General features: G+C 58.4%; 2 protein-coding genes across 4 annotated transcripts; one reads left to right on the forward strand and one right to left on the reverse strand.

Annotated features, from left to right (window-relative positions):
• Positions 1 to 179: 179 nt before the first annotated feature.
• TKFC (triokinase and FMN cyclase) lies at positions 180 to 4915 on the reverse strand. 3 transcript variants are annotated; one of them, XM_072865950.1, is made up of 18 exons: positions 4797 to 4915; positions 4118 to 4279; positions 3825 to 4014; positions 3639 to 3749; positions 3375 to 3556; positions 3189 to 3267; positions 2926 to 3015; positions 2775 to 2809; positions 2617 to 2701; positions 2447 to 2536; positions 2219 to 2335; positions 1882 to 2001; positions 1663 to 1800; positions 1116 to 1222; positions 905 to 1008; positions 782 to 815; positions 576 to 665; positions 180 to 441 (listed from the first exon to the last, which is right to left on the reverse strand). In XM_072865950.1, the coding sequence occupies exons 2-18, from the start codon at positions 4121 to 4123 to the stop codon at positions 289 to 291; spliced, it is 1731 nt and encodes a 576-aa protein (XP_072722051.1). In that variant the 5' UTR covers positions 4124 to 4279; positions 4797 to 4915; the 3' UTR covers positions 180 to 288. The 3 variants fall into 3 exon arrangements, with proteins under 3 accessions (XP_072722051.1, XP_072722053.1, XP_072722052.1); XM_072865952.1 differs by having other exon boundaries at positions 4118 to 4184; positions 4797 to 4905; XM_072865951.1 differs by having other exon boundaries at positions 4118 to 4204; positions 4797 to 4847.
• Positions 4916 to 4919: 4 nt separating this feature from the next.
• Positions 4920 to 23810, forward strand: DDB1 (damage specific DNA binding protein 1). Its single transcript, XM_072865939.1, has 27 exons — positions 4920 to 5053; positions 6033 to 6181; positions 6297 to 6413; positions 8373 to 8594; positions 11941 to 12055; positions 12167 to 12264; positions 13642 to 13800; positions 14194 to 14277; positions 14459 to 14575; positions 14943 to 15045; positions 15199 to 15274; positions 15355 to 15463; positions 15646 to 15824; positions 15926 to 16089; positions 16185 to 16292; positions 16662 to 16869; positions 17065 to 17160; positions 17407 to 17518; positions 18114 to 18237; positions 18602 to 18766; positions 19187 to 19281; positions 19444 to 19614; positions 20317 to 20426; positions 20608 to 20777; positions 21123 to 21225; positions 21597 to 21720; positions 21901 to 23810. Exons 1-27 carry the CDS (start codon positions 4993 to 4995, stop codon positions 21982 to 21984), a joined length of 3423 nt encoding a protein of 1140 aa, XP_072722040.1. The 5' UTR covers positions 4920 to 4992; the 3' UTR covers positions 21985 to 23810.
• Positions 23811 to 24645: the final 835 nt, after the last annotated feature.

Here is a 24645-nt window from a genome sequence, read left to right on the forward strand (position 1 = left end):
GCAGCTTCCTTCCTCCCCAGCACATGCTCACGCTAGATAGAGCACAGGACCAGCTGGATCTCTGCTCCTGTCCCCCTCCGCGTGGGGACATGTTCTGGAGGAGCCGGCTGCATCCCCGCTAGCCCCAATCCCCACCATCCCGTCCTCGTGGGGATGGATGCTCTGGGCCAGGTTAGGGGGACCACAAAGGTTTATTGGGGGTCTGTGGGGCACGCTGCCAAGTCCCCCGTCACCACTGGAGCTCTGGGGGGGGGCTGACGGGGGCACGGCCGAGGGGCTGGCCGTGCCTCAGCTCCGCAGCCCCTCCAGCACGGCCCGCAGCACGGCCGCCGCCGCCACCGCCCCCGGGTCTGGCTGCAGGAGCCGGGCCGAGCTGATGTAGCTGGCTCTGCCCGCCCCGGCCTCCATGTGCCTGGTGGCCTCTGCCGCGGCCTCTGCGCTCTGCCGGGGAAAAATGGGGTGCGCTCAGGATGCGGCTGGGACAGCCAAAACCCGCCGGCCCAGTGCGGTGATTCCCACCCCGTCCCCGCCAGCCCGGCTCTGGCTCTGCCTGCCGGGCTCCCCCCGCCCCGTACCTGCACGGCGGCAGCCAGCACCGGCAGCAGGTCGGCACCGGGGCTGTGCAGGGCGTGCAGAGCCTGCGCCGCGGCGCACAGCGAGTCCAGCTGGGAGAGACGGGGAAGGGGGCTGAGAGCCAGGGCCGCAGCCGGGCTGGCAGCCCCCGTGGCTCGTGGGCAGTGGGGTGGCTCTGCCCCACGGCCCCCGGGATGGCAGCACTCACCATCGTCCTGTCCCCCGGCGCAGCTCCTCCGTACCTGCGTGGGGTGCAGGGGGTTGTCAGGGTCCTGCAGAGGACCGGGGGTCCCGTGGAGGGCCCGGGGGTCCCGCAGCCCACGGCACTCACCGCTGCATGGCTTTGATGCCAGCATCCATGGCGTCAGCCCATGTCGGGAGGTCGTTGCGGTTGAGCAGGGGCCGGGCGGCCGCCGTCAGGAACAGCCCGTAGAGCTGCCGGGACGCCATCCCCATCACCGCCCGTGGTGGTGGCACAGCCAAGGGTCCCACCAAGGGGTGACAAGCCAGACCCACGCCCCTTCCTCTCACCCTGCACTCACCACGCCAGAGGAGCCACCCATCCTCTCCAGCAGCAGGTCAGCCAAGGCGGAGAGGAGCTGGGCCGGGGCTGCTGGCGGGGGCCGGGCACGCACCCACTCCTGGATGGCTGCAGGGACGGAGGCGAGAAGGGGCTGGGGTGCTTCCCGCGGCTGACCCACAGGGCTCTGGGGACCCCCATCTCCCCTGGGGGCAGCCGGGGACCCCCTAAGTGCCCCAGGGGATCTCTGTGCCTTGGGGACAAGCAGGGTCTCCACCTCCATGCCTTGAGGCGGCTGCCACTGGGAGCAGAGATGTTGCAGGGTCACGACTCCCAGGGTGCGGGGACCCTGTCCTCCAGGAAGGGACGGCTGGGGGGGACACCTTGTACCCCAGGGAGGGGCAGCTCGGGGGCAGATCCTGCTCCCCGGCTGGAGAGAACAGCTCGGGGTTCCCCACTCGCTGAGAAGGAATGTCCCACGGAAGACCCCGCTCCTGGAGTGGGGTATTCTCTCCCCACAAGTCCCCTGCCGACGGCCCCACGGCACTCCCCAGGGTGCCGGCACCCACCTCGGGCAGCCCGGGCATGCGTGTGGCCACAGTCCCCATCACCCGCAGCACGGTCCAGCTCGTTGAGCTTGTCCTCCATGTCGAGCAGGGTGCTGCACACCCGCTCCAGGACCAGCTGCACCCGCGCTGCGTCAGGCCCTGCGGAGAGGAGATGGGGAAACTGAGGCACAGGGAGGCGACAGCTCCCGGGGGACTCGAGCTCCCTGGGGCTGCCCGCACCCGTGCTGGTCTCATGCTGCGTGGTCCCCGGTCCCTCCTTCGGTGCCGGCACCTCCTCTCTCTGGCTCGTCGCAGGTGCCGCGGCCAGGTTGGGCCAAGCCACGGCTGTGGTCTCGGCATCTGGAGTAGCAGGAGGTGAGAGCGAAGCGAGTGCCAGCTCAACAGAACCCTGCCGGATCCTTGCCAAAACGTCCGGCAGCACTGCCCGTGCAGGCAGCCAGCTCCAAGGCACCTCGGGACACCCCGCTGACCCGGCGTCCTGGCCGTCCCGTCACCCAGTGCGCGGGGACCCCCGCGCCTCCGTCCAGTGCCGGATCCCCCGCCGGCGGGCGCTTACCGATCAGCCCCACGAGCTCCTCGTCCACCAGCATGAGGGTGAGGGAGACCCCGGCCATCTCCAGCGCCGTCATGAAGGAGCCCACCAAAGCCCGGGCAATGTGGATGCCTCGGCTCTCTGCAGGCACAGGGGTGGTCTGTGAGTGAGGAGGGGGCTTGCAGGAAGGGTCCTCAGGAGCAGAAGGGTCAAAGCCAAGGAAAGGTGCCCCAAGACCCCCCTCGCACTCACCCAGGCAGCGCACGGCCGCGCCAGCCACGATGCCCAGCTCCAGGCACGACAGCCCGCCCAGGTTGTTCACCACCAGCACCACGGAGGCTCCTGCAGCATAGGGGGCAGAATGAGACACCCCCCCCCCCCCAGGGTGTCCAAGGGGGGCATGGAGGGCCAGGGGGGCTCACCAGGGCTCAGGGGCAGGCGGGAGGCATTGGAGGGGTCCGTCATGTGCGCCAGCATCGTCTCCACCGCCTCGTCCGCAGGCAGCATCTGGTGGGCACGGGGGAGCCCATGAGGGGGGAGCGGAAGGTGGGGGGGGGGGGGATAGCGGGACCCCGCTCACCTTCATCCGGCGCACGCCCGCCTCGCCATGGATCCCTGCGGAGATGGGGCGGCATCACCCCATGCTGCGGGCACCTCCCGCGCCGGGCGATGGCTGCCCCACGGGGGACAGGGGGCATGGGGGGGACACGGGGTGGGGGGCTGCTCCTCACCCAGACCCAGCTCCATCTCATCGTCAGCCAGCCGGAAGGTGGGCTTGGACCCCGGGACGCTGCAGGGGGACAGGCTGAGACCCAGGGTACCTGCGTGGGGAGAGAAGACGGGGTTAAGCCTGGGGGATTTGGGGCTGGTGGGGGGCATGGGGGGGGTTCCGATTTGCACCGAGATGTGAACTGCCAAGAGGGATGGGGCTGGGGGACAAGGCACAGCACGCCTGGGGGTCCCCACAGGGCAGCAAGGGGTCCCGCGTGCGTACCCATGGCTTTGGCGGCTGCCGACACCTTCTCGACGATCTCATTCAAGCTCACCCCCGCCTCGGCCAGGGCCCCCGCCACCTGCGAAGGGCAGCAGGGGGTGAGGGACTACCGGGCCCTGTCCCCCAAAATCCCACATCCCCGCAGCGATGCGATGGGGCCCCGGGCACCGGCGGCACCCTACGGACCTTGTGTACAAGGATGGTGCCGCACAGCCCGCGGCGCCCGGCTTTCTTCGGGGCGGCGAAGGCGCTGTCGTCCCCCACCACCACCATCTCCACGTCGGTCCCCTCCGCCCGCGCCCGCTCCAGCGCCAGCCCGAAGTTGAGCCGGTCCCCGGTGTAGTTCTTCACAATCAGGAGGGTCCCAGCTGGGGTGGGGGACAGCGAGGTGGGTGGTGAAGCCATGGCGGGGAGCGAAGCCCTGACCCGCGCCCCGCTGTGCCACCCTACCTGCGCCGGCCCGTGTCACCGCCCGGATGGCCGCCAGGATGCTGCCCACGGCCGGAGAGGTGAAGACAGCGCCAGCCACCACGCCGGTCAGCATGCCCTTCCCGACGTACCCTGTGGAGCGGGACGGGGTGCTCGGGGCTGTGCAGGGGACAGTCGGCCCGTGGCAGCAGCGGCGGGGGGGCTCACCTGCATGGGCGGGCTCGTGGCCGGAGCCCCCCCCGGAAAGCAGGGCCACCCGGCCCCGGATGGCCACCAGGTCGGCACGCAGGACCACCCGGTGTCCCTGCAGGAGCCGGAGGCCGGGATTGCAGGCCACCAGCCCCGCCAGAGCGTCATCGGCGCAGCCCGCCACCGAGTTCACCAGCTTCTTGGGGACCTGGTGGCACAGAGGGGTGGCGGTGGCGGGGCACGGGGACGGCACCCCAACCCCACGGGGGTGGGGGGCAAGCAGGGGGCTCCCTGCCACCCCGGGGGCTCACCTCCATGCGGGCGGCGTGGCGGGGACGGTGGAGGATCCCGCGCAGACTTCAGCTCCGAGTCCAAACTCTGTCGGGAAGCGGCGGGGGCTGAGGGGGGGCAAGGTCCGCCACCGGTAAGACAGGTCCCCGTCCTGCCCGGGGGTCCCGCGGGGGTGGCCTGGCCTGGCATGGGGATGACAAGAGGGAGACAGGGCGGGTATGGGGAGCCTGATCAGAGAGGGGAGCTGGGGTCAGTGTCGTCCCCAAATGGGGATCACCCCCTGGGGTGCGGGGGGGGGGACACGAGGGTGGGAGCATTCCCCTGGGCAGGGACCCCCTCCTGGGGCAGAGGGGAGGGGGGGTCCTGTCCCTGGGGCAGAGGGGGACCAGGGTGGATGCACCCCCTCCCCAGCGAGGACCCCCTCTCGGGGTGTGTGTGGGGACCAGGGGGTGTCCCCCCCCCCCTGCCCTCCCAGCATGGACCCCCTCCCGGGGTGCAGTGGAAGGAGCAGGGGGGCTGCACCCCCCAAGTGGGGACCTCCCCGCCCGGGATATGGGGTGCGATCAGGGTGGGAGCACCCCCCCCCCAGCAGGGATCCCCCGGGGTGTGGGGGGACCAGGGGGTGCACCCCTAAGTGGAGACACCCCCCCAAGCAGGGACCCCCGCAGCAGGGACCCGCCGGAGCATCCCCTGCCCCACCGGCTCTCGTCTGCTCCTCGGGGTCCTCCCGGCAGCCTAGAGCGGCCCCGCGCGGCCCCTTCCGCTGACGTCCCGGCGGCGGCGGGCGGAAGGGGCGGTGGCGGCGGCGGAGAGGCCGCGCCAGGCCCCGCTCCCGGTGCGCGCTGCGTCCTGCCCCGGTTCTTCCCCGGCCTACCGACCCCCGCCCGCCGCCGCCATGTCTTACAACTACGTCGTGACGGCGCAGAAGCCGACGGCCGTCAACGGCTGCGTCACCGGTACCGGCGGGGGGCGGCGTCAGGGCCCCCGGCCTAACGGTCGCGGCGGGGCCTGTGGGGGTGGGGGTGACGGGGGCCTGCGGGACACTGGGGGGCTTGGGGGCACTGGGGGCTGGAGGAGCATTGAGGTTCCTGGGGGTCAGTGGGGCGCTGGGGGTTGCTGAGGCCCCGGGGGGCTGGGGGCACTGGGGCGGAGCCGGGGTTCCCTGAGGCCCATGGAGGGGCTGTGAGTGCACTGGGGTGTGCCGAGGTGTGGGGGGATCTGGGGGGCGGCTGCGGGAGCGCTGAGGGCCCTGGGGGTGCCCTGAGGTTTGTAGGCGTGTTGTGGGGTACGAGGGATAGCTGGGGGTTGCAGTGAGGGAGCTGGGGGTGTCTTGAGTTCCTGGGGGGGCTGTGGGGCGCTGGGGGCATGTTTAGGTTTATGGAGGTGGTGTGGGGCACTGGGGTTGCACTGAGGTTCCTAGGGGTGCTGGGGGGGATTTGGGGGTGCAGTGGGGTTTCTCTGGGGAATCTGAGCCAGGCTTGAGATTTCTGAGAGCTCAGTGGGGTTTTGGTGTGTGGGGGTGAAGTGGGGTTCCTGGGGGAGGGTTTAGCAGCGGAGAATTGGGGTGCTGCGGGGAAAGGTGGTGGTGATGTCTGTCTCTGTGTCTTGCCTTAGTGCGAGGTGTTTTGGGGTGTTGCAGAGTACTCTGGAGAGGGGGTGTGGTGGAAAGGCCCCCGGGAGTGGGGTTCCCTGGGGAAAGATGAGAAGTCAGAGCTCAGGCAAGGCAGTCACTGAGGGGGCTGGGTGTTTTGGGAGGAAGGTGCTGGGGTTTGAGGATCCCGTGGCTGGGGGGTGCTGCAGTCTGAGGCTGTGGGGGTGCAGACCAGACTCCCCAGGATCAGCAGACTCCTGCAGGTTATTCAGTGAGAGCACACCAAGGTGCCACCTTGTTGCTTCTTTGCGGCTCAACAGTGATTTCTTCTCTCCCTTTTCCAGGGCACTTCACCTCGGCGGAGGATTTGAACCTGCTGATCGCCAAGAATACACGACTGGAGATCTATGTGGTGACAGCGGAGGGGCTGCGGCCCGTCAAGGAGGTGGGGATGTACGGCAAGACCGCCGTCATGGAGCTCTTCCGCCCCAAGGTGGGTGTGCTGCGGGGAGGGGGCTGCCCGCCAGCTGGGGAGGGCAGGCACGGATGTGCCGGGGCTGGTGGCTCTGACACCCTCCTGAAGGCATGCCGCTGCTCTGCTTTGGCAGGGGGAGAGCAAGGATTTGTTGTTCATCCTGACAGCCAAGTATAACGCCTGCATCCTCGAGTACAAGCAGAACGGGGACAGCATTGATATTATAACCCGTGCTCATGGCAACGTGCAGGTGAGTGAAGCCTGCAGCACCTGGAAGGGGCGAATTCCCTTCCTTAAGGATGGTTTTACTTTGCTAGTGACGAGGGTGCGCCTAGGTGATGGGTTTCTGCCTTGTTATTTATGATTCTTTGGCTACCACTGACTCTGGTACAGTTCACCTGATGCCACTGGTATTTCCAGAGGTTTTTGCCTGCAGTGATGTTAAAGGAGAAGCCGCTGCCCGAGCATTCACACACCGTTCAGGGAGTCACACACGCACCACCCAAGATTTTAACCGCTAGGATCAGAGTCCCTTCGCAGTGGCAGCTCCCTTGAGCTGACGGGTGCCCCTTTTCGACTCCTCGCTCACACACATGCTCACCCTTGGGCGCTTCCTCTCCCCTCTGGCTCGACCCAAGGTTTCCTGAAGCAGAGTCTCCGATGCGACGTACGCCAGGCGAATTTATTGATTGATACAGCGGTGAAAACAGCTCAAGCTGGGTGCCTGTGGAGAGGGACCCAGAACAAAGAAATCCTTGGGCACTGGTACCCTTACAATCTAACTTCCCCTCCTCTCAGGAGACAGTTCAGACCGATAGTAGTATCAGGGTCTGGGGTCTTCCCATTCTTCACTGGGCCCTTTCATTGTCTCTAGGCGGGCCAATTCTTCTCTTATCTCTAAGGTTGTAACTCTAGGCGGGCCAATTCTTCTCTTATCTCTAAGGTTGTAACTTCTGCTAAGTTTGAAGCTTCCGTATCTTTCTGCTTTGCACTGGTTTTGGGGGCCTTCCTTCGTGTAGTCAAGTAAAAGTTCAGCGTACGGTCGGTGAATCTGGGTGAAAAGTTTACAGCTTGCAGCCTGGGGCTTCAACAAGCCTCGCTACTGATGCTATGTATTGCGTTCCGTTTGGGCTAGAAAGTGACTACTACAACAGTGAGTCAGTCTCGAGCTCAGGGACTGAGGACATGGCTACAACTGTGTTCTCGGGGTAGTGTGCAGAATAATTGGAGATACTCCTCCTGTAAAGAGAATTAGTGCTCAAAACTCAATGTAAGGTAGAATTTTCCCTGGGAAATTACTCCTCCGGTATTTCGTGGCCGGTCTCTACACGCTGCATACCAGAAGCATGACTGCTGAAGTTACTCTTAACCATCATGGCCATACAACATTGTTAATAACTGTAGACGTTCTTCCATTGTTGTTTTACGTGGATTAAAATCACGCCTTCTGAGCGGGTCAGAAATCCACGTGTCTCTTTGGCTTTTTGTTAGTCGTTAGCCAAATGATTTCCGTCAGCTGTCAAGCCAAAATATCTTTCATCTGTTTGCAGGCGCTGAGCTTCTGCTGACTTACTGTCGGTGAAGCTGAGCAGGGGGTTACGGGCGGGAGATGTAGGTGGGCATGTCCTGTCAGTAACATGTTAGTGTGTTTGGGGAAAAGTGCTTAATCTTCCATGCCACGGTTCTGCCCCGTGACATATGGAGATGCTGATAGCAGCCTCCGCCGAGTAACGCTGAGGGGTCTGTGGAGGCTGATAACAGGGCTGGATTTCTGGAGGGTGATTTTGGGTCACGGATATCAAAGTGCTTCACACCAGCGGAGAGCATCGCTCTCCATCAGCAGTAGGAAGCAGAGGCGCAGGACGGCGATGTGGCTTCTCTGAGGTCGTTCAGGAGAGAGTTGGGATTAGAAAACCAGCTGCAGGGCCTGCTCCTGGAGCGCCTGGTTCCTGGGAGAGAGAAGGTGTGTGCTGTGGGAGTTCTGCCAGGTTTTTGGGTGGAAAGGACCTGCTGCTTTAGGCAGGAGATGCCTGAATCGCCTTTGGCTTGCCAGATGGTATTTTACAGCCTGCTGGGAGGTGTGCAGGGAGTCCTTCCTCAGCCAAAGGGTGGTAACTCTTGTACCTACTATTCTGAAGTCCCACGCAGGGATCTTTTTCTAATGCTCAATGCCCTTTCTCTTTCCCCTCTCCACGGATCTCTCACTCAGGATCGCATCGGTCGTCCCTCAGAGACCGGCATAATTGGCATCATTGACCCAGAGTGCCGGATGATCGGCCTGCGGCTCTATGATGGCCTCTTCAAGGTCATTCCCCTGGACCGGGAGAACAAGGAGTTAAAGGCTTTTAACATCCGCCTGGAAGAGCTCCAAGTCATCGATGTGAAGTTTCTCTATGGCTGTCAGGCTCCGACCATCTGCTTTGTCTACCAGGTACCTTGTTCTCGATTGGTGACTCAGGTGGAGGGTGCTGGAGATGGCTGGTGCACCAGCCAAGGTCTCTAGAGGTCTTCCAAAGGGCTTGGAGCAGCAGCAGTGTCCTGGAGCCAAAGGAAAGCAGTGCTTCGGGCAGAGCGAGAGACAGTTCTGGCTCCTGCAGGCTCACTGTGTAGCCGAGGAACGTCCGTGTTCCTCAGTGCTGCTTTTTTCCACTTCTGGGAGAGAGGCAGCCACGCTCTCCCACAGGAGAGCTGGGCAGCTGATGCTTCGGATGGGACCCTTCTCAAACACTCAGGAGCAATGCGTGGGCCTTTCCAGCAAGTGCTGAGCAGGTGGATTAGAGCTGGAGTCAGTTGTTTCCTATAGGTACTGCTGTGAGACTTGAGCCTTCCTCTTAAAAAAAAAAAAAAAAGGCAATATGCCTTGTTTGGTATTTGGGAGGCCACTCCAGTGTAGTGTAAAGAGAGGCCATAACCTCTCCTATTGCCTGCGTCACTCCTCACAGAGGCAATGTTTGTAGGCCCTTCTCTAAATGCTTATTTTGAACCAAAGAGCCTTTGCTGTGCTGACTGGGCGAGGGATTATCTTTGCTTTGTCAAATTCCGGGCTAGCCTGGGCCTAGCTGAAAGTTCCTGGGACAGCAGCACATAGGATCTGCTGTGAATTTAGTTCAGCTTCGACGTAGTTCTTAGTGGCAAACTCATACCGTAAGAGCTACTAACCGTGTGGCAGCAGTGACTTGATTATTCCCTCTCTGGGTGCTGTTGAACCCCCCTAACAGTTACTGAGTAAAGGCACAGGGCAGAAATCACTTTGTCACCGTGTAACTAAGGGTTGGGAGGGCAGCCCAGATTCCCCCGTGTCAGGACAGCGCTCTTCCCCTGCCCTGTGGGTAGCTGGTGCTCTCCCTTGTCACCTGAACAAACGTCAGCGTGCCCTCTTCAGCCTTGCGGGGAAGTGTCCCCAGCCATCCTGTATCCTGCCCACCTCGCAGACGCTTGTGTGACGATTTAATGGCGTGCGCAAAAAGGGAAGAAACCAGGGAGGGGTTTGATTAAGAGGCTCTACCTGAAAAAGCGAAGGATTTCCAGCTATTGCTAATGCATAGGAACAAGCACTGTTTTCTTACAAAAAGCACTGCCGTTCTTCTCCTATTTAGGGGAGAAGGGAGTCGTGATCCCTTGTAAGACAGAGTGGAGCCTGACCTGGAGAGCTGTGTCATGCACGCTTTCACAACACGCAGCCATCTTGTTTCTGTGTGACTGGGGCGTGTACGTGGGGACCGTATTTTGATCCCATGCGGCCGCGCTGACTTTGAAACCTGGCGGTGGAAGGGAAGCTCGTAGCCAGTCTTTTCTGTAAAAATACGCACTAAATTGTGTATTTCTGGTTTTGACTCGCTGCCTGGGTGAATTCCCCAAACCTAGGAAGCCTAGCAGTGGCGGTGTGCTGCTCTGAAAAGTGCTGAGTGTACCCACGAGTTTGATTAGTACCGTTGCTGTTGCGTGCTGGGGAAGCTGAGGCAGAGAGGGATGGTGATTTGGACAAATTCTTAAAGTTGGTGTCAGGGTCTGGCTAGGAGCATGCCAGTTTCCACTTGGTGCTCAAGAGCATCGAAAAGGAGGAGCTTGGTGACCCCATGTAGTCAGCAAGTAAGAAAGGTCTTATCTGGAGATCTGACATCTTTACAGATTAAATCAGAGCAAATCTGTTAATAGTTCATTCGTTATAAACAGGTATTGTATGAATAAAGAGTAAATTCATAGCTTGCTCCATGTCTAACACTCTTAATACGAATTTTATCCTTGCAGCGGGAGTGAGATGTAAGTTCTGTCTGACTCATTAGGCCTTACATAAAACTCTGGCTTTGTTTCGGTCCCTGGGTGTCTGACTTGCGTGTGTGTGGAGAGGGGAACGTTTCCAAGCTGCTGCTTTGATTCCTTCTCAATTTATTAATCATTATCACAGGATTTGGACTGAATAGAATAGTAGTGTCTGAGATAATTTTTATGTAGCTCTGAAACCAGAGGAAGATACCACAAAAAGGGGAAGCTCATAAAAATAAAAAAAGGCTCGACACCTGCTGTGGCGTGGAGTAAAAAGGTCCAGAAGTGTCGAAAGTTTCATTAATGGCTCCTCTGCCATTTTAACGGCCCCACTTCAACTTTCTCCTCCCCACAGAGCTATTTCTCCTCCTGGCTTTCCCTTCTCTGTCAGCCAGTACTGCTCTTTGCTTCCCTCGGTGCTGCACCGCTGGCTCTCGCCAGGACCTCGGGCTCCGGAGTGCCGTCAGTGAGGATGTTTGCCAAGCAGCACAGGCTGTGAGGGGTGAGCCAGGAGGTGCCCAGCTTTCCTGCAAGTGTTTGTTTACAGAGCTGACGGCTACAGGGAGGAAAAAAAACGCTTTTACTCAGATCTGGAAAGTGGTGAGGCATAATAAATAAAAAGATGAACAGCTCTTTTTAAGTAGTTCTGTGAACAACGTGACTAAGGAAACCTGGCTCCCCGTGACTTAGAGCCTTGTCTTAGCTTTTGAGACATGAAATTGGTCAGCGGGTTGTTTTCAAAGCCCTCTCTGTGCTTTGGGTCCTCATACGTCTTTTCCCCATGTGGGTTCCCAAGCGCTTGTTAGTGTGGACCACCTTTCCCGTAGCGGGGTGCTGATTTGGGAGCCTCTTCTCCACCCACCGCGTATTTTGGTGAAGCCTGCGTGGACTCGCTGCCTTGGAGACCTCTGTGCCCGTCAGGTTTGGTTGAAATTGCCCACTGGGCTAGGAACTACCAGAATGGCAGAGCTTCGGGGGATTATTCAGCAAGCAGATTATGTTTCCTCAGGAAACCAGGCTGAAAGGCCCGAGGAGCATCGAGATGGGAGTTCAGCTGCTCCGGCACCTGCGCCGCTACAGCGGAGCTGAATTCCTGAACGCCTGCTGGAGCTGGAGGCGGTGATAATATTGCGTAGTGCCACTCATGCCCAGATTTGTAGAACTGTGCGTCAGATGAACACGAGTCCCAGAAAATCACTTGTATAAAAATGCAAAAACAGTTTTCAGTCTTTTTTGGCAAAGGGATTTATTCAAAGCTTGTTCAACGTTCGGATCAAGTTAGGGAGAACATTAGCGTGTGTATGTTCAGACACATGCGCGGTTTGAGGGAGACTGAAGAGGAGGTGGGCAGGGCGGGAAGCCTGAGCAGCTTGCTGGTGATGGTGCTCTTGCAGGAGATGAGATGGAGTCTCCTTGCTTGGCAGGTTGCTAGTCAGCTCTGCTTCTGGAGTCTCTGTTGTTGTGCACGTGAGGCTGTCGTCAGTGTACGTCGTCACTTGTGGCTTCTCTTTCAGGACCCTCAGGGTCGCCACGTCAAGACGTACGAGGTGTCCCTGCGCGAGAAGGAGTTTAACAAAGGTCCTTGGAAACAGGAGAACGTAGAGGCCGAAGCCTCCATGGTCATTGCAGGTTGGTCCTTCTTTGTAAAAGATCTTCCCTCCCATTTCTTTCTCAAGGCTGAATGCCTCAGTCGTGCTGCATGGGTTCTCTAATGAGGCATTTGTCTTCTTCCCTGCACAGTGCCAGAGCCTTTTGGAGGCGCGATCATCATTGGGCAGGAGTCTATCACCTATCACAACGGAGATAAATATCTAGCTATAGCTCCACCTATCATCAAGGTGAGTGACTACTGAGATCTAGAAATGCGTCCCGTGTAATTCCCCGTTCCCAGGCATGTCTCGGAGTGCTGGTAGGGTATTGGGCTACTTGTAGTCAAGAATTTAAACTGCTCTTGTCTCCAGGTGTAGTCTCATAGGGCCACTTACTCCCAGAGCTTTGGCGAGTGTTGGTGTTTCACACGATGCCTGGTCTGCGTTTTTGGGGACTGAGGGACGTATGTGATCCTGGTACTGGTGGCAGCGTGTGCTTGCACTGCAGTGTGTGGCTCTGCTCTCTGTGGAGTGCTCAGAAATGGTGCAGTAAAGCTGAAATCTTGTTTGGGCCCCAGAGAAAGGGATTAATTGGGAGGTAGTGCGTGGTTTGGGCATGGGTCCAGGCCTGAGCCTGGTTTCAGTTCGGGCAGCGAAAGATATGAATGAGCCCCTTGGAGACTTGAGTCCACTGGTGTATGATTGGGGCACTTGTTCAAAACAAAAGACTTACAGAGTTTGTGACAGAAGTTGAGGTTGTGGTTTTTGTCAGAGGGTCGGGCCAGTTCCCGCATTTAAATAGTGCAGGAAGCACAAATGGCACGGCTGAGGTGCCGCTTGGGGCTGAAAGAGGGCTTGAGCTATGATCAAAAGGTCCTTTTAAGCTGGAAATAATGACGGGCTAGAAAAGAGCTATAAATCTTGGGTAAAGAAATACTAATATTGTTGCCTGAATGCCTACAGGCTCTCAGACCACTGCTGAGGCTCTGTGATGGAGAGTCTGTTATATCAGAGCAGGCGGAGCGAGTCGCCTGTGCTCTGCTGACATACAGATCTGGGCCTTGACCTGCAAGAAGAGTGCTGGCACATCTCTACTCAAGGCCAGTGGGATGTTTGCATACAATAAAGATCTGCAAGATCAGGATTTTTAAACCAAAACCAGATATGTTGACAGGCCAGGCAGCATCCACCAACAGAACGAAAGGTCTGTAGAGCTTGGGTCTGGAGATGCAGCAGGCTTGGAGCTCTGCAGGTCACAAATAGCATCCCTGCATCTGTGGAAGGCCCAGCGTGAGGAAAACAGGCTTTCTGATGGCATCTTTCCTGGGTTGTGAACAAGCTAGCGACATGTTTAATTTAGGAACATGAGGTGGTTCCTAGTGACCGAAAGTGAGACCGTTTGACCACAGATTTTCATTGTGTTTGCCGATACGGTTTATTGAAGGGCAAATCCAGCCCTCTCCCTCTGTGCAGGAGGAGCGGGACTCTGCTGTGGTTACAGCCAGCAGCTGGTGCGCTGCGGATGTGGCCGTTCCCTTCTGGCGTGTACAGAGGTGGTCCTTGCTAGCTGCCCGTTTGGGGCTGTTTCAACGGTTTCCTAAAAATCCCCTCCTCCTTTGCGTGCAGCAAAGTACGATCGTGTGCCACAACCGTGTGGATCCCAACGGGTCCCGTTACTTGCTGGGAGACATGGAAGGACGCCTCTTCATGCTGCTCCTGGAGAAGGAGGAACAGATGGACGGCACTGTCACCTTGAAGGACCTGCGCGTGGAACTGCTCGGCGAGGTAGGACTCGGCCACATCGCGCATGCTGTCCCGCTCGCTTCCCACCGCGGGGCTGGGAGGCTCTGCAGGCTGGAAATGCTCCGCTGAGGGCTGAGTGGAGGAACGGTGTCTCTTTTGGAGCGCGGGGTGGGGTGAAGTTTCACAGTTGTCACAGCTCTGAACTGTGGGTTGCTGGGAAATTCCCTATCTGGGCACTTGAAAGTTTATACCATCTTCCCAGGTTTTTGCCTAGTGCTTGTGCGCTGTTCCTGGGAGAAGTTTGGACACTCTGTGGGTTTTGTAAAGGGATTAAATTCCTCTCCTGCTGGGCTGCAGCTCAGGTGTGGTGCTTGCGGGGTGTGGCAGGGTCCTTTTCATGCTAGTGGTGATCATCTGCGTCTTCTCAATTCCCAGACATCCATTGCAGAGTGCTTGACCTACCTGGACAATGGAGTTGTGTTTGTCGGTTCTCGGCTTGGGGATTCCCAGCTCGTGAAGGTACGTGGCAGCTGTCTTCTGGCTTAGTTGTGTGTTCAGACAGGATTTTGTACGTATTTATTTTCATCATGGCCTTGAGATGTATGTGGATAAATTTTCCTTTCTTCTCCTTGTCTGCCCTACACCCTTTCCACTTGCTTGGTCTTGCTTGTTGAAAGCCGATGATTGTTTTTATTTGCAGCTCAACGTGGACAGCAACGAGCAGGGCTCCTACGTAGTGGCTATGGAGACCTTCACCAACCTCGGTCCCATCGTCGACATGTGTGTGGTAGACCTGGAAAGACAAGGCCAAGGGCAGGTAACGCTGACTCTGCTTTTCTCTTCTCAGTGCTGGGGATGTCTGGGCCGGCCAGATGTATGTGTGGGTTGTCCACGGAAGGAAAAGACTATAAACCATTTATTGGAGGATCTCAAAGTCTTATCCAGGTGCAGGGATGGTATTTAGGTCTTAGACTGGAGTGGTATGAGTGGGGAGGCTAATTCTTGCATACCCCTGCTCATGAGGAAGGGGTTGCCTTCGTGCAGTGGGGAAGGATCAGCTGCCAAAAATCTTCCTCTGAGAAGTGGAGAAGATGGGTACCCCATCTTCCCCTGAACCCATCACTACAAGGAGGAGGAGGAAGCTTCCCAGCAATGGTTGGTAAAGATACCTGCTTTTCCTCCAGCTGGTGACGTGCTCAGGTGCATTTAAAGAGGGTTCACTGCGGATCATCCGGAACGGCATCGGGATTCATGAGCACGCCAGCATTGACTTGCCGGGGATTAAAGGTGCGTGAGCTGTTCTGTGCTGTCAAATACAGCCCGAGGGCCCAGTGGGGACACATCGTGTGCACAGCCTGAGGTTGGGGTGTGGGGCAGGGGGCTTGCCACCCACCAGCTTTTGGAATATTCACCGTGAGCAAGTGTGGCTCTCTGTTGCAGGCTTGTGGCCCCTGAGGTCGGACTCTCATCGTGAAACGGACAATACGTTGGTGCTGTCCTTTGTTGGCCAGACCAGGTAAGGTGGGGTTAACGCTGAGCTAGGCTCTCAGCCGCATGTTGGAGCATGATATAACAAGAGTTCCCTCTCCTGTTCAGGGTTCTTATGTTAAATGGAGAGGAAGTAGAAGAGACGGAGCTCACAGGGTTTGTGGATGATCAGCAGACTTTCTTCTGCGGCAACGTGGCACATCAGCAATTGATCCAGGTAATGCTAGTTCTAGGGAAATGCAGATATGTCTCTCACGGTGACCCTACAGCCCTTACTGATTGTGGGGCTAACCTAGATCTGTGCTGCTTATCAGGGGCAGGGTTTGCAGTACTTCCCTGCGCCAATGTCAGAAGGGAGGTGGTGTTCTGGCTCTGAGCAGAGGTGTTCTCTCTCCCCAGATCACCTCTGCCTCTGTGAGACTGGTTAGTCAGGAGCCCAAAGCCCTGGTGAGCGAGTGGAAAGAGCCCAACGGAAAGAACATCAGCGTGGCTTCCTGTAACAGTAACCAGGTAGTGGTGGCTGTGGGACGAGCCCTGTACTACCTGGAGATCCGGCCCCAGGAGCTCAGGCAGATCAGGTGGGTGCACGTCTCTGGTCCTGGCCCGAGGGCTCTCAGCCTCTGCTGTCTGTCTTTGGGCTCAAGGCTGACACCTCTGTCTGCCTCCTCCTTCCTGCCAGCTGCACAGAAATGGAGCATGAAGTTGCCTGCCTGGACATCACCCCTTTGGGGGACAGTAACGGCATGTCCCCACTGTGTGCGATTGGACTCTGGACTGACATCTCTGCCCGCATCCTAAAGCTGCCTTCGTTTGAACTGCTGCACAAAGAGATGCTGGGAGGAGGTAGGGCTCTCCTGGGGCTGCTGGGTGATGGCAGTGGTCACTGATCTGGCTGAGTCGTGAGTGACATCAGCCTTCTCTTCTCCTGCTCCCTGCAGAAATTATCCCTCGCTCCATCCTGATGACGACCTTCGAGAGCAGCCATTACCTTCTGTGTGCCCTGGGGGACGGAGCGCTCTTCTACTTTGGGCTCAGCCTCGAGACAGGTGACTACAGGGCCTAGCACTGAGCGGGCTGCTGGAAAGGGTGGCTGGTCTCGTGCCCTCTTATTTGCTTGACATGCTTTCTTTCATCCTTCTGGAGAGATCTCTCTTTTTCTGGCTTTCTTACTGTGACGGGGTCGTGCTCAGGTGGGACTGGCTGTGGGCACTGGGAGGTGGTGGATTTCTCCAGTGGACTCTGGAGAAAGGAGGTCGATGCTTACATCTATTCCTTTGCTGCCCTGTGCTGACAGCAGGATGCATTTACCTGCACTCATTTCTTCCTAAGGTGTCGCAGCCGCGTTGCGCTCTGCCGTCCTGCTCTTGCGAGCTCCGTCATGGCAGCTCCCAACACCGGTAGCTTCTTTTCTGCAGGTTTGCTGAGTGACCGGAAGAAGGTGACCCTTGGGACCCAGCCCACCGTCCTGAGGACTTTCCGCTCTCTGTCCACCACCAACGTGTTTGCCTGCTCTGACCGCCCCACCGTCATCTACAGCAGTAACCACAAGCTGGTCTTCTCCAATGTCAACCTGAAGGAGGTGAACTACATGTGTCCCCTCAACTCGGATGGGTATCCTGACAGGTGAGCCTGCGCCTTGCCTTGCGTGACACGGGGTGGGGGAGGTTTGGACTCTGCGATGGGATCCTGGGATCAGCAAAGGGGATCCTGGGATCAGCAGTTTTGAGGGGTGTGGAGGAGAGGGAAGTTCTTGCTGTGCCACCCACCTTATAAGCGCCATTGCTCATGGTTTGGGGTTTTTTTTTCCCCCCCGTACAGCTTGGCGTTGGCCAATAACAGCACCCTGACAATTGGCACCATTGACGAGATCCAGAAGCTGCACATCCGCACGGTTCCCCTCTACGAATCGCCCAGGTGAGCTGAGCAGTGGGAGGGAGCCTGGCTTGAGGGCCCACGCTCTGCTGCATGGGACAAAGTTGAGGGGAGACTTGGCAGTCAGCGTCCCTGTTGTGGGCTCAGCACGCAGACTGAATTGGTGGCTTGTGCTGAGAGCAGTCTGGGCAAGTGAGCAGCTCTGCCTCTTGTCTCCAGAGCCTCTGTGCTCTCCTTGGAGTGGGTGGTCCTGGCTCTCCTGCCCACACAGCTCTGTTTATCCCGCAGGAAGATCTGCTACCAAGAGGTATCGCAGTGTTTCGGCGTGCTCTCAAGTCGTATCGAGGTGCAGGATGCCAGTGGGGGCACCACTGCGCTCAGACCCAGCGCCAGCACCCAGGTGAGGGGTAGCTGCTAGATCGTCCCTGAGCTCTGAGCTATGGGTGTCGTAGTTCCTCAGGCCAAACTGTGATGCAGATTTTCCTTGACAATCTTCTCTTCCAAAGCTCTGAGTGCAAGCTCTCCCTTTGGCAGCCTGGGAGGAGATGGGGTGGTAAGATCTCTCCGTGGTGGTGAGAAGGGCTCTCATGCTGCTCTCTGGCAGCCTTGGCGTGCTCACTGTTCTGTCAGATCACCTTTGGTTTTGGGTGCTGCTCCTTCAGTCTCCTGTACAGGCTTCATAGTTTGGTCTCAAGCGGTTTCCTTCTTCCAGGGGTGTGGGCACAAGTCCCCTTCAGGCGGTAGCTCTGGTGGAAGCCACAACGCTGCATAAACTCTTCTATTAAAGCCGCTGCTCAGCAGCGCTACCTCTGCCATGCACGTCACACATCTCTGCCGGTGCAGGGAGTGTGTCCCTTTACTCAGGTCCAGGGAGCTCCTTGCTTCACCTTCTGTCCCGTTTCATTCTTCTGGTTCCTGGTTGCCTCAGCCCGTGTGGAGCAGCATGAGGATGTGCCGAGTAGGAGAAGGATGTGACCGATCTTACTGTGTCCTAGGCCCTGTCCAGCAGCGTGAGCACCAGCAAGCTGTTCTCCAGCAGCACAGCACCACATGAGACGTCCTTCGGAGAAGAGGTGGAGGTGCACAACCTGCTCATCATAGATCAGCACACCTTCGAAGGTACCAGTCCCAAATGCTGGCCGTACCCTAGTCCAGTTTTCTCCTCCAGGACAAGCCCATCGGTGTGTGTCTGAGACTTGTGATCTTCACGGACTTGTGAAGATCTGTGATCTTGCATGTTTCCTTCAGTGAAAGCATTTTTCCTGGAGGAGCATCAGCCGTACGGCATAGGTTTAAGGCATAGTGGTTTTCTGATGGCACGTGGTGGTGGTGGGGAATAGGAGAGGGGATCTCCACGCAGCCATCTTGCACATGTCTGAAGTTTTCAGCTGCTCCTAGGCAAGCTGCTCTGCCCACGCGTGGAGGTGCTGCCTGCCAGGACCCAGGGGGACCCAGTTGTTTCTGCCTTTTCCTCTTTGCACAGTGCTTCATGCTCACCAGTTTCTGCAAAACGAGTACGCCCTCAGCCTGGTCTCCTGCAAGCTTGGCAAGGATCCAAACACCTACTTCATCGTGGGCACTGCCATGGTATATCCCGAGGAGGCAGAGCCCAAACAGGGCCGCATCGTTGTCTTCCACTACTCTGACGGTAAGAGCGAGGTCTTCTCGCATGGCCAAGGCCAGCTGCTTGAGGGAGATCAGAGATGAGCTCCTCAGGCCCGAGAGAGCTCACGTCCCAGTAGCAGGCAGAGAGTTTTTCCCCGAGGGGCCTGCTGTCAGCTGCCCACAGACAGGATCTGTAGGCGCTGCTACTCTGCTGCAGGCCATCACAGCGCGTTCCCTTTTCCCCCATCTCCCAGAGAAGCCCAAGAATCCCTCACCAGAACCAGATTCTGGGATTTGCTTTCTGCGTGTCTGCCCCTGCTGTCGTGTCGCTCCTGCGTTACTTGCCCGCAGATCCTCTGAGACAGTGTCTAGAGAGAGCAATGTTGTTTAGAGCAGCTCCTCTGAACCCCCTGGGCCTGCCACCCTTGGGTAAATAACCAGGCGATGCGTGGGTTTATTCCAGGGAAGCTGCAGAGCCTGGCTGAGAAGGAGGTCAAGGGGGCTGTGTATTCCATGGTGGAGTTCAATGGGAAGCTGTTAGCCAGCATCAACAGCACGGTAGGGCTCTCGCAAGACCCTGACTTGTTTTGGGGGTGCGTTTTGGAGCTGGAAGCTGCTCCAGCTGTGTGGATGTCAGCCAGGTCCCCGATCTCTGTTGGGGAGTGTGTCTTGGCTGGCGCGGGTGTCCGTGCTGGCTCAGAGCTGTGTCCTTTCCTTCAGGTGCGCCTGTATGAGTGGACAGCCGAGAAAGAGCTGCGCACAGAGTGCAACCATTACAACAACATCATGGCGCTCTACCTGAAGACCAAGGGAGACTTCATCCTTGTGGGAGATCTGATGCGGTCTGTCCTGCTCCTTGCGTACAAGCCCATGGAAGGAAACTTCGAGGAGGTATCAATGCTGTTAAATAGTCTTGGTCGAAGGCGTGCTGGGAGCCCGTGCTGCTGCTTCCAGTAGGCTCTGGGCAGGGGGAACAGTGTTTAAGGTGATAGAAGGAGCCTGGCTCGCCCCACCTTGCTAGCCCTTTGAAGACAAGGCTGTAAGGCTGTGCAATGAGAGCAGCGTCACCTGGACGTGCTTTTAGACAGATCCCTGTGGTTTCTGGAGGGATGGGTTCCCGGGTTTCCAGGAAACTGGGCAATGAATCAGCAGCCTTGAGAAGAGCAGGCTTTGGGTGCGTGATTGCTGCCTGCCAGGGGTGGGGAGCTGCCATCTGGACTGCCTGTTGTACAGTTGGAACGGCTCAGTGCGACTGTAGCTGCATCTCTGTCAGCAAATGCAGCGTAGCTGGGGGACGGACCAGGCACTGAGACAGTCTGTGCGTTTAAATTGTTCGATTGGCTCTGGGCTTGGCTTTGGCACAGGCTGGTCTGCGTTTGCCCAGGGAGTGCCCTGGCGTTGTCCGAGTGCCACTCGGGCCAGGGCCATCTCCAGAAGGCGCTTGGTGCCTTTTGCGCTCAGCTGCTGCTTCTAGCAGAGAGGGACAGACTGGGTCCCACCTTGCTCCTGAATATTGGTGTTGGGTGGAATGAAGATGCTGGATCACAGGACAGGCCATCTGTGCACATTGCCTCTCCTCTCGTCCCCTTCCAGATTGCCCGGGACTTCAATCCAAACTGGATGAGTGCCGTGGAGATCCTGGACGACGACAACTTCTTGGGAGCAGAGAACGCTTTCAATTTGTTTGTGTGCCAGAAGGACAGGTGAGCCGGCTTTGAGGGGGATAGGACCTTCTGGTCTCCTCCACATCACAGCTAGAGAGGCACGTGTGTCAGGCAGAAAAGCTGGGAGGAGCGTGCCCAGCTCTGAGTTGCAGCAAGGTGGGAGCAGGGGAAGTTTTTATGTCACCCCAGCACAGACTGAGCAGGGCGCTTTGGATTTCAGTGCGGCCACGACCGATGAGGAGCGCCAGCACTTGCAGGAGGTGGGGCTGTCCCACCTGGGGGAGTTCGTCAATGTCTTCTGTCACGGGTCCCTGGTCATGCAGAACCTGGGTGAGACGTCCACACCAACGCAGGGCTCGGTTCTCTTCGGCACAGTCAACGGCATGATTGGTAAGGGTCAGGGTTCCTCAGCCTGAGCGGGAGGGTAACAGGTCCCCCTTCCCTGCTGCTGAACCTGGGCTGGGATTTCCTCCTGTCTCCGTTCTTCTCTGTTCCCCAGTCGAGTGACGCTCTGTGCCATACTCCCCTCAGAAACCTGCTTTTCTCTCTGGATTGCTTCCAGGAGAGGAAAGCGCTCTGGCTTTCTTTGAAACTCCTTCCTTGTCCCAGCCCTCCCAGGCACCAGCTTCCAGCACAACTCCAGTCCCAGCAGCCTGCCAGTCCCTGCCTGCTGGGAGCTGCCGGGACGCCCTGGGGTGAGCCCTGAACCTTCATCTCCGTTTTGTCCCTTTGCAGGACTGGTGACCTCGCTGTCGGAGAGCTGGTACAACCTCCTCCTGGACATGCAGAACCGGCTGAATAAAGTCATCAAGAGCGTGGGCAAGATTGAGCACTCCTTATATCCTTTCGCAGTTCGGTCAGGAGCCTGTGCCAGTCAATACTGGGGACTGGCTTGTGAATTCGGCCCGAGCCAGGCGTGGGGTGGGGTGTTGGAGCTTTATCTCTGTTGGGACGCCGTGGTGGGAGCGTACATCAGCTGGAGAGGGTGATAGCGTGTTTGCCAGGTGCCCAGGGCTTTGTGCTCGAAGAGAAGGTGCCCGCGGTAGGGTTCAAGGATGAATCTGGCTTTGTGGTAGCCCTAAAAATGTGGCACAAATCCTGTGATCCTCCTGACGCAGCGTTGCCAGCCTCTCTGGGCCAACTGCTGCGTGCACCTGCAGCCCGGGGCTGGTGTTACTCCGTGTGGATTCGGCTCCTTGACGGTGGCACCTGGAGATCATTTCACACCGAACGCAAGACAGAACCGGCTACGGGGTTCATTGATGGTGACCTGATTGAAAGCTTCCTGGACATCAGCAGGCCCAAGATGCAGGAGGTGGTGGCAAACTTGCAGGTGAGATGGGTGGTGGGAGTTTAGGCCCTTCAAAATTAGCGGGAGGGACCCTGCTCGGGAATCCAGGCTGCAGTAAATCAGTAAATCCTAAATGCGTGCCTTCTACAAGGCGATGGTTTGGGAGTGTTCTTCAGCCCCTGCTGATGTCTCCATGCTCTGATGCCTTTTCTGTCCTTGCAGATTGATGATGGCAGCGGCATGAAGAGGGAGGCCACCGTAGATGACCTGATAAAGATCGTGGAGGAGCTGACCCGGATCCATTAGCAGGATTCGGAGTCATTCCCTAGCACCTTCCTCCACGTAGAGCAAGGGAGTCTTTTCCCCACCTGCAGCCTGGGGACCCCCGGCCGGCTGCACTGAACACCAGCGGCGGTGGCCCTTGCCCGAGGGGACGTGGGGGAAGGAGTCTCTGAAGGGGAGCCAGCTTGCTAGGGATTTGGGGGGGTGTTGGTCGGGCACCACGTCATCGCCTGCTTGGATTCATGAATCCTGCGGACTCGGCTGCTGACCCAGAACTGGGCTTCGCTGGTCGCTCTCGTTGGGTGACCAACCGGTAGCTCTTGGCTGATGCGATGCCCTTGCCTGGATTCGCTCTTCGCTGTTGTCTTTAGTATCTCTTGTTTGTTTTTGTTTTGTTTCGGTTTTTGTTTTTCCTTTCGGTTTCATTTTTGATTCTTTTTGATTCGTTGTGTTTTTTGGAAGAGGAAGCGAAGCTGCCTCTAGGGTGAGGGCGAGGGCTGGAGGAGTCATCTGGGGCTGGTGAGGCGTGCGGGCACGGAGGGGGAGGATTTCTCTACATCTGGGTGACGAAGCTGTGAGCGGGACAGCGTGCTGCTCTCTCTCCACAGGATCTGTGGCTCGCTCAGGGAGGGAAGTTCTGGGAAGCTCAATCAGTTGTTGGTTTCTGAGTTTTACCAAATAAAGTAGTCCAAGAGGAAAGGTCTGTCTCCTGGCGCTGAGCTCCTCATCGTGCCTGCGGGGGTGGTACCCGCTGTGCAGAGCCGTGTCCTCGGCCAGCCGGAGTGACCCCCCCCTTCCCAAGCCAAGGCCGTTTTCCCCATGTCGAAAGGCGGTCCCATGCTTCGTGTCGGCGAGAGCAGCGTGGGGGGTCAGCGGATCAATCTGCAGGTGCTGGGGCGTGTGTCTGTTTTCCAGATGGATTTTTATGGCTTTTCTTTGACTTGAAAGACATTTTAGTTTCGCCTCTTGGTCCAGCCTAGTGCAAACGGATCGGCGGCGGTGTTGCCGAGTGCCCCTGATAGGGAGGCAGATCTTTCGCTGAATTTTTGAGGAGACCCTGACTGCGTACATCCCTTTGGAAGAAACGCATCTCTGCAGCTTGCCTCTCCCCTGGAGCAGCGCTTCTCAGCAGCTTGCGGGCCCGGCTTGTGTGGTGGCAGTCGCGCGGAGGTGGCAGAGGAGATGGCGTAGCGACACAGCAGCGCTCGCCACCCTCCGGGGACCCCAGGAGAGCCTGTCCCTGGCAGCGGCCGGCGTTAGCAGCGGAGCAAACGGCCCTGGCCTTTTCCTTGTGAGCCTCGGGCCCGTTCCAGCAGTCACCCCGCGTCCCTGCTGAGCTGGGGGATCGGGGCTTGATTTTTCAGCCTCTCGTTGCCGCTCTGCCTGCTCGTTACTGGCGTTCTCGCTCCCTGTGACCAGGAGCCCAGCTGCGTGAGTGACAAGGAGACTCGTCCTCCGCTCCACCGCCTTCTCCCCTGCAGGCAGGCGGGGGACGGGGCTCCCCTCTGCTGCTCCCACCGAAGGGGTTAGTGCAGGAGACGCTTGTGGCTGCAGCTCTGGCGGGGTCTTCTGCCTGCACTGGGACCGGCAAGAAGCAGATGTTGGATGAGGCTGACGGATGCGGGGTCTCAGGCTGGTCCTCCTCAAGCATCGATTAGCACTAACGATGCTGAATTCTCCTGCTGGTAACGCGCAGCTCCAGGGCCTGGGCTGCTGCTCCCTGCGAGGGCGATCGTGCTGAGGGTACGGCCTCCACGAGCGCAGCGTGAGGGCACAGGGGAGCGATTCGCTCCCTGCTGGGCAGCGGTTCTCTGTGCGTAGCATACGGATTAATAATTATCCTCCCGGTCTCCATTTGTCTCTTTATGCTGTAAATTGTCCGAGCCAGGGGCTGCCATGGCTCGCTGCTGCCCTCGCCTATGGGTTTACTGCCAAAATGCACGTGAGGGTGGCAGAGGAGTCCCCGGCTGCCCTCCTCTTCCTCCTGGGGCTCTCCGTGGCTCTGTCCCCCCTCTCCCCACCTCAGCCAGGCTCGATCCCACCCTGTTAAGATCCCGTGAGCCCCCCTAGTCCCATCCTGGGCAGGTTTGCGTCAGCACAAATCCTTCCCTTCCCTGCAGCAGCAAGAGGTGGACAGCGTCCTGAAAGAGAGCTTGCGCTGAAAGCATCCTTGTTTCCGCTCGCATCTCTTAACTGTTGGGCAAGCCCTGGTTGCTTCGAGGAGGTCGCAGGGAGAAGGCTATATTTGGACATGTCTCTGCCCAGAGAGGCTGTTTAGGACTGGGGGGAGCGGACTGTGGCCCTTTGCAACGAGCCTGGACTGCGCGTTCACCCTGGCTGCAAGCAGATGAGGTTTTTATTAGCTCGGGTGTTGTTTGGGCTCCACGTTCCCCCGCCCGGAGCCACTTACTTCACCAAAACCGGGGAGTCCCAGGCAGCGCACCAGGCTGCGGAGACCGCTGCCGTATGCACTATCCTTCCCCAGCAAAACGGGGGATGCTGGTGCCGAGGCGATGCCGGCAGCCTCCCCTTTTTTTGTGCAAACAGCCTCCTGCGGCCGCGTTCGAAGCGCTGCTGGCCCGGGAGGGCCGGGTGTTTATCCCGTGCCACTGGCCCTGCTCCAGCCACGTTCACGCAGCCGCCTCCCCGGGCCGGGACTGGGGTCACGTCCCCCCAGGGCAGGGG

The sequence above is a fragment of the Ciconia boyciana genome, chromosome 6, assembly GCF_034638445.1.
Source record: "Ciconia boyciana chromosome 6, ASM3463844v1, whole genome shotgun sequence".
NCBI classification, from domain to species: Eukaryota; Metazoa; Chordata; class Aves; order Ciconiiformes; family Ciconiidae; genus Ciconia; species Ciconia boyciana.

Coding starts and splice junctions, on each gene's coding strand:
- TKFC (XM_072865950.1), bottom strand. Junction 3,268..3,374: donor GCACCATCCTTGTACACAAG/GTCCGTAGGGTG, acceptor TGCCCTTCGCAG/GTGGCGGGGGCCCTGGCCGA. Junction 816..904: donor GGCATCAAAGCCATGCAGCG/GTGAGTGCCGTG, acceptor CACCCCACGCAG/GTACGGAGGAGCTGCGCCGG.
- DDB1 (XM_072865939.1), top strand. CDS start 4,993: ATGTCTTACAACTACGTCGTGACGGCGCAGAAGCCGACGGCCGTCAAC. Junction 5,054..6,032: donor CGTCAACGGCTGCGTCACCG/GTACCGGCGGGG, acceptor TCCCTTTTCCAG/GGCACTTCACCTCGGCGGAG. Junction 17,519..18,113: donor GACCCAGCGCCAGCACCCAG/GTGAGGGGTAGC, acceptor ACTGTGTCCTAG/GCCCTGTCCAGCAGCGTGAG.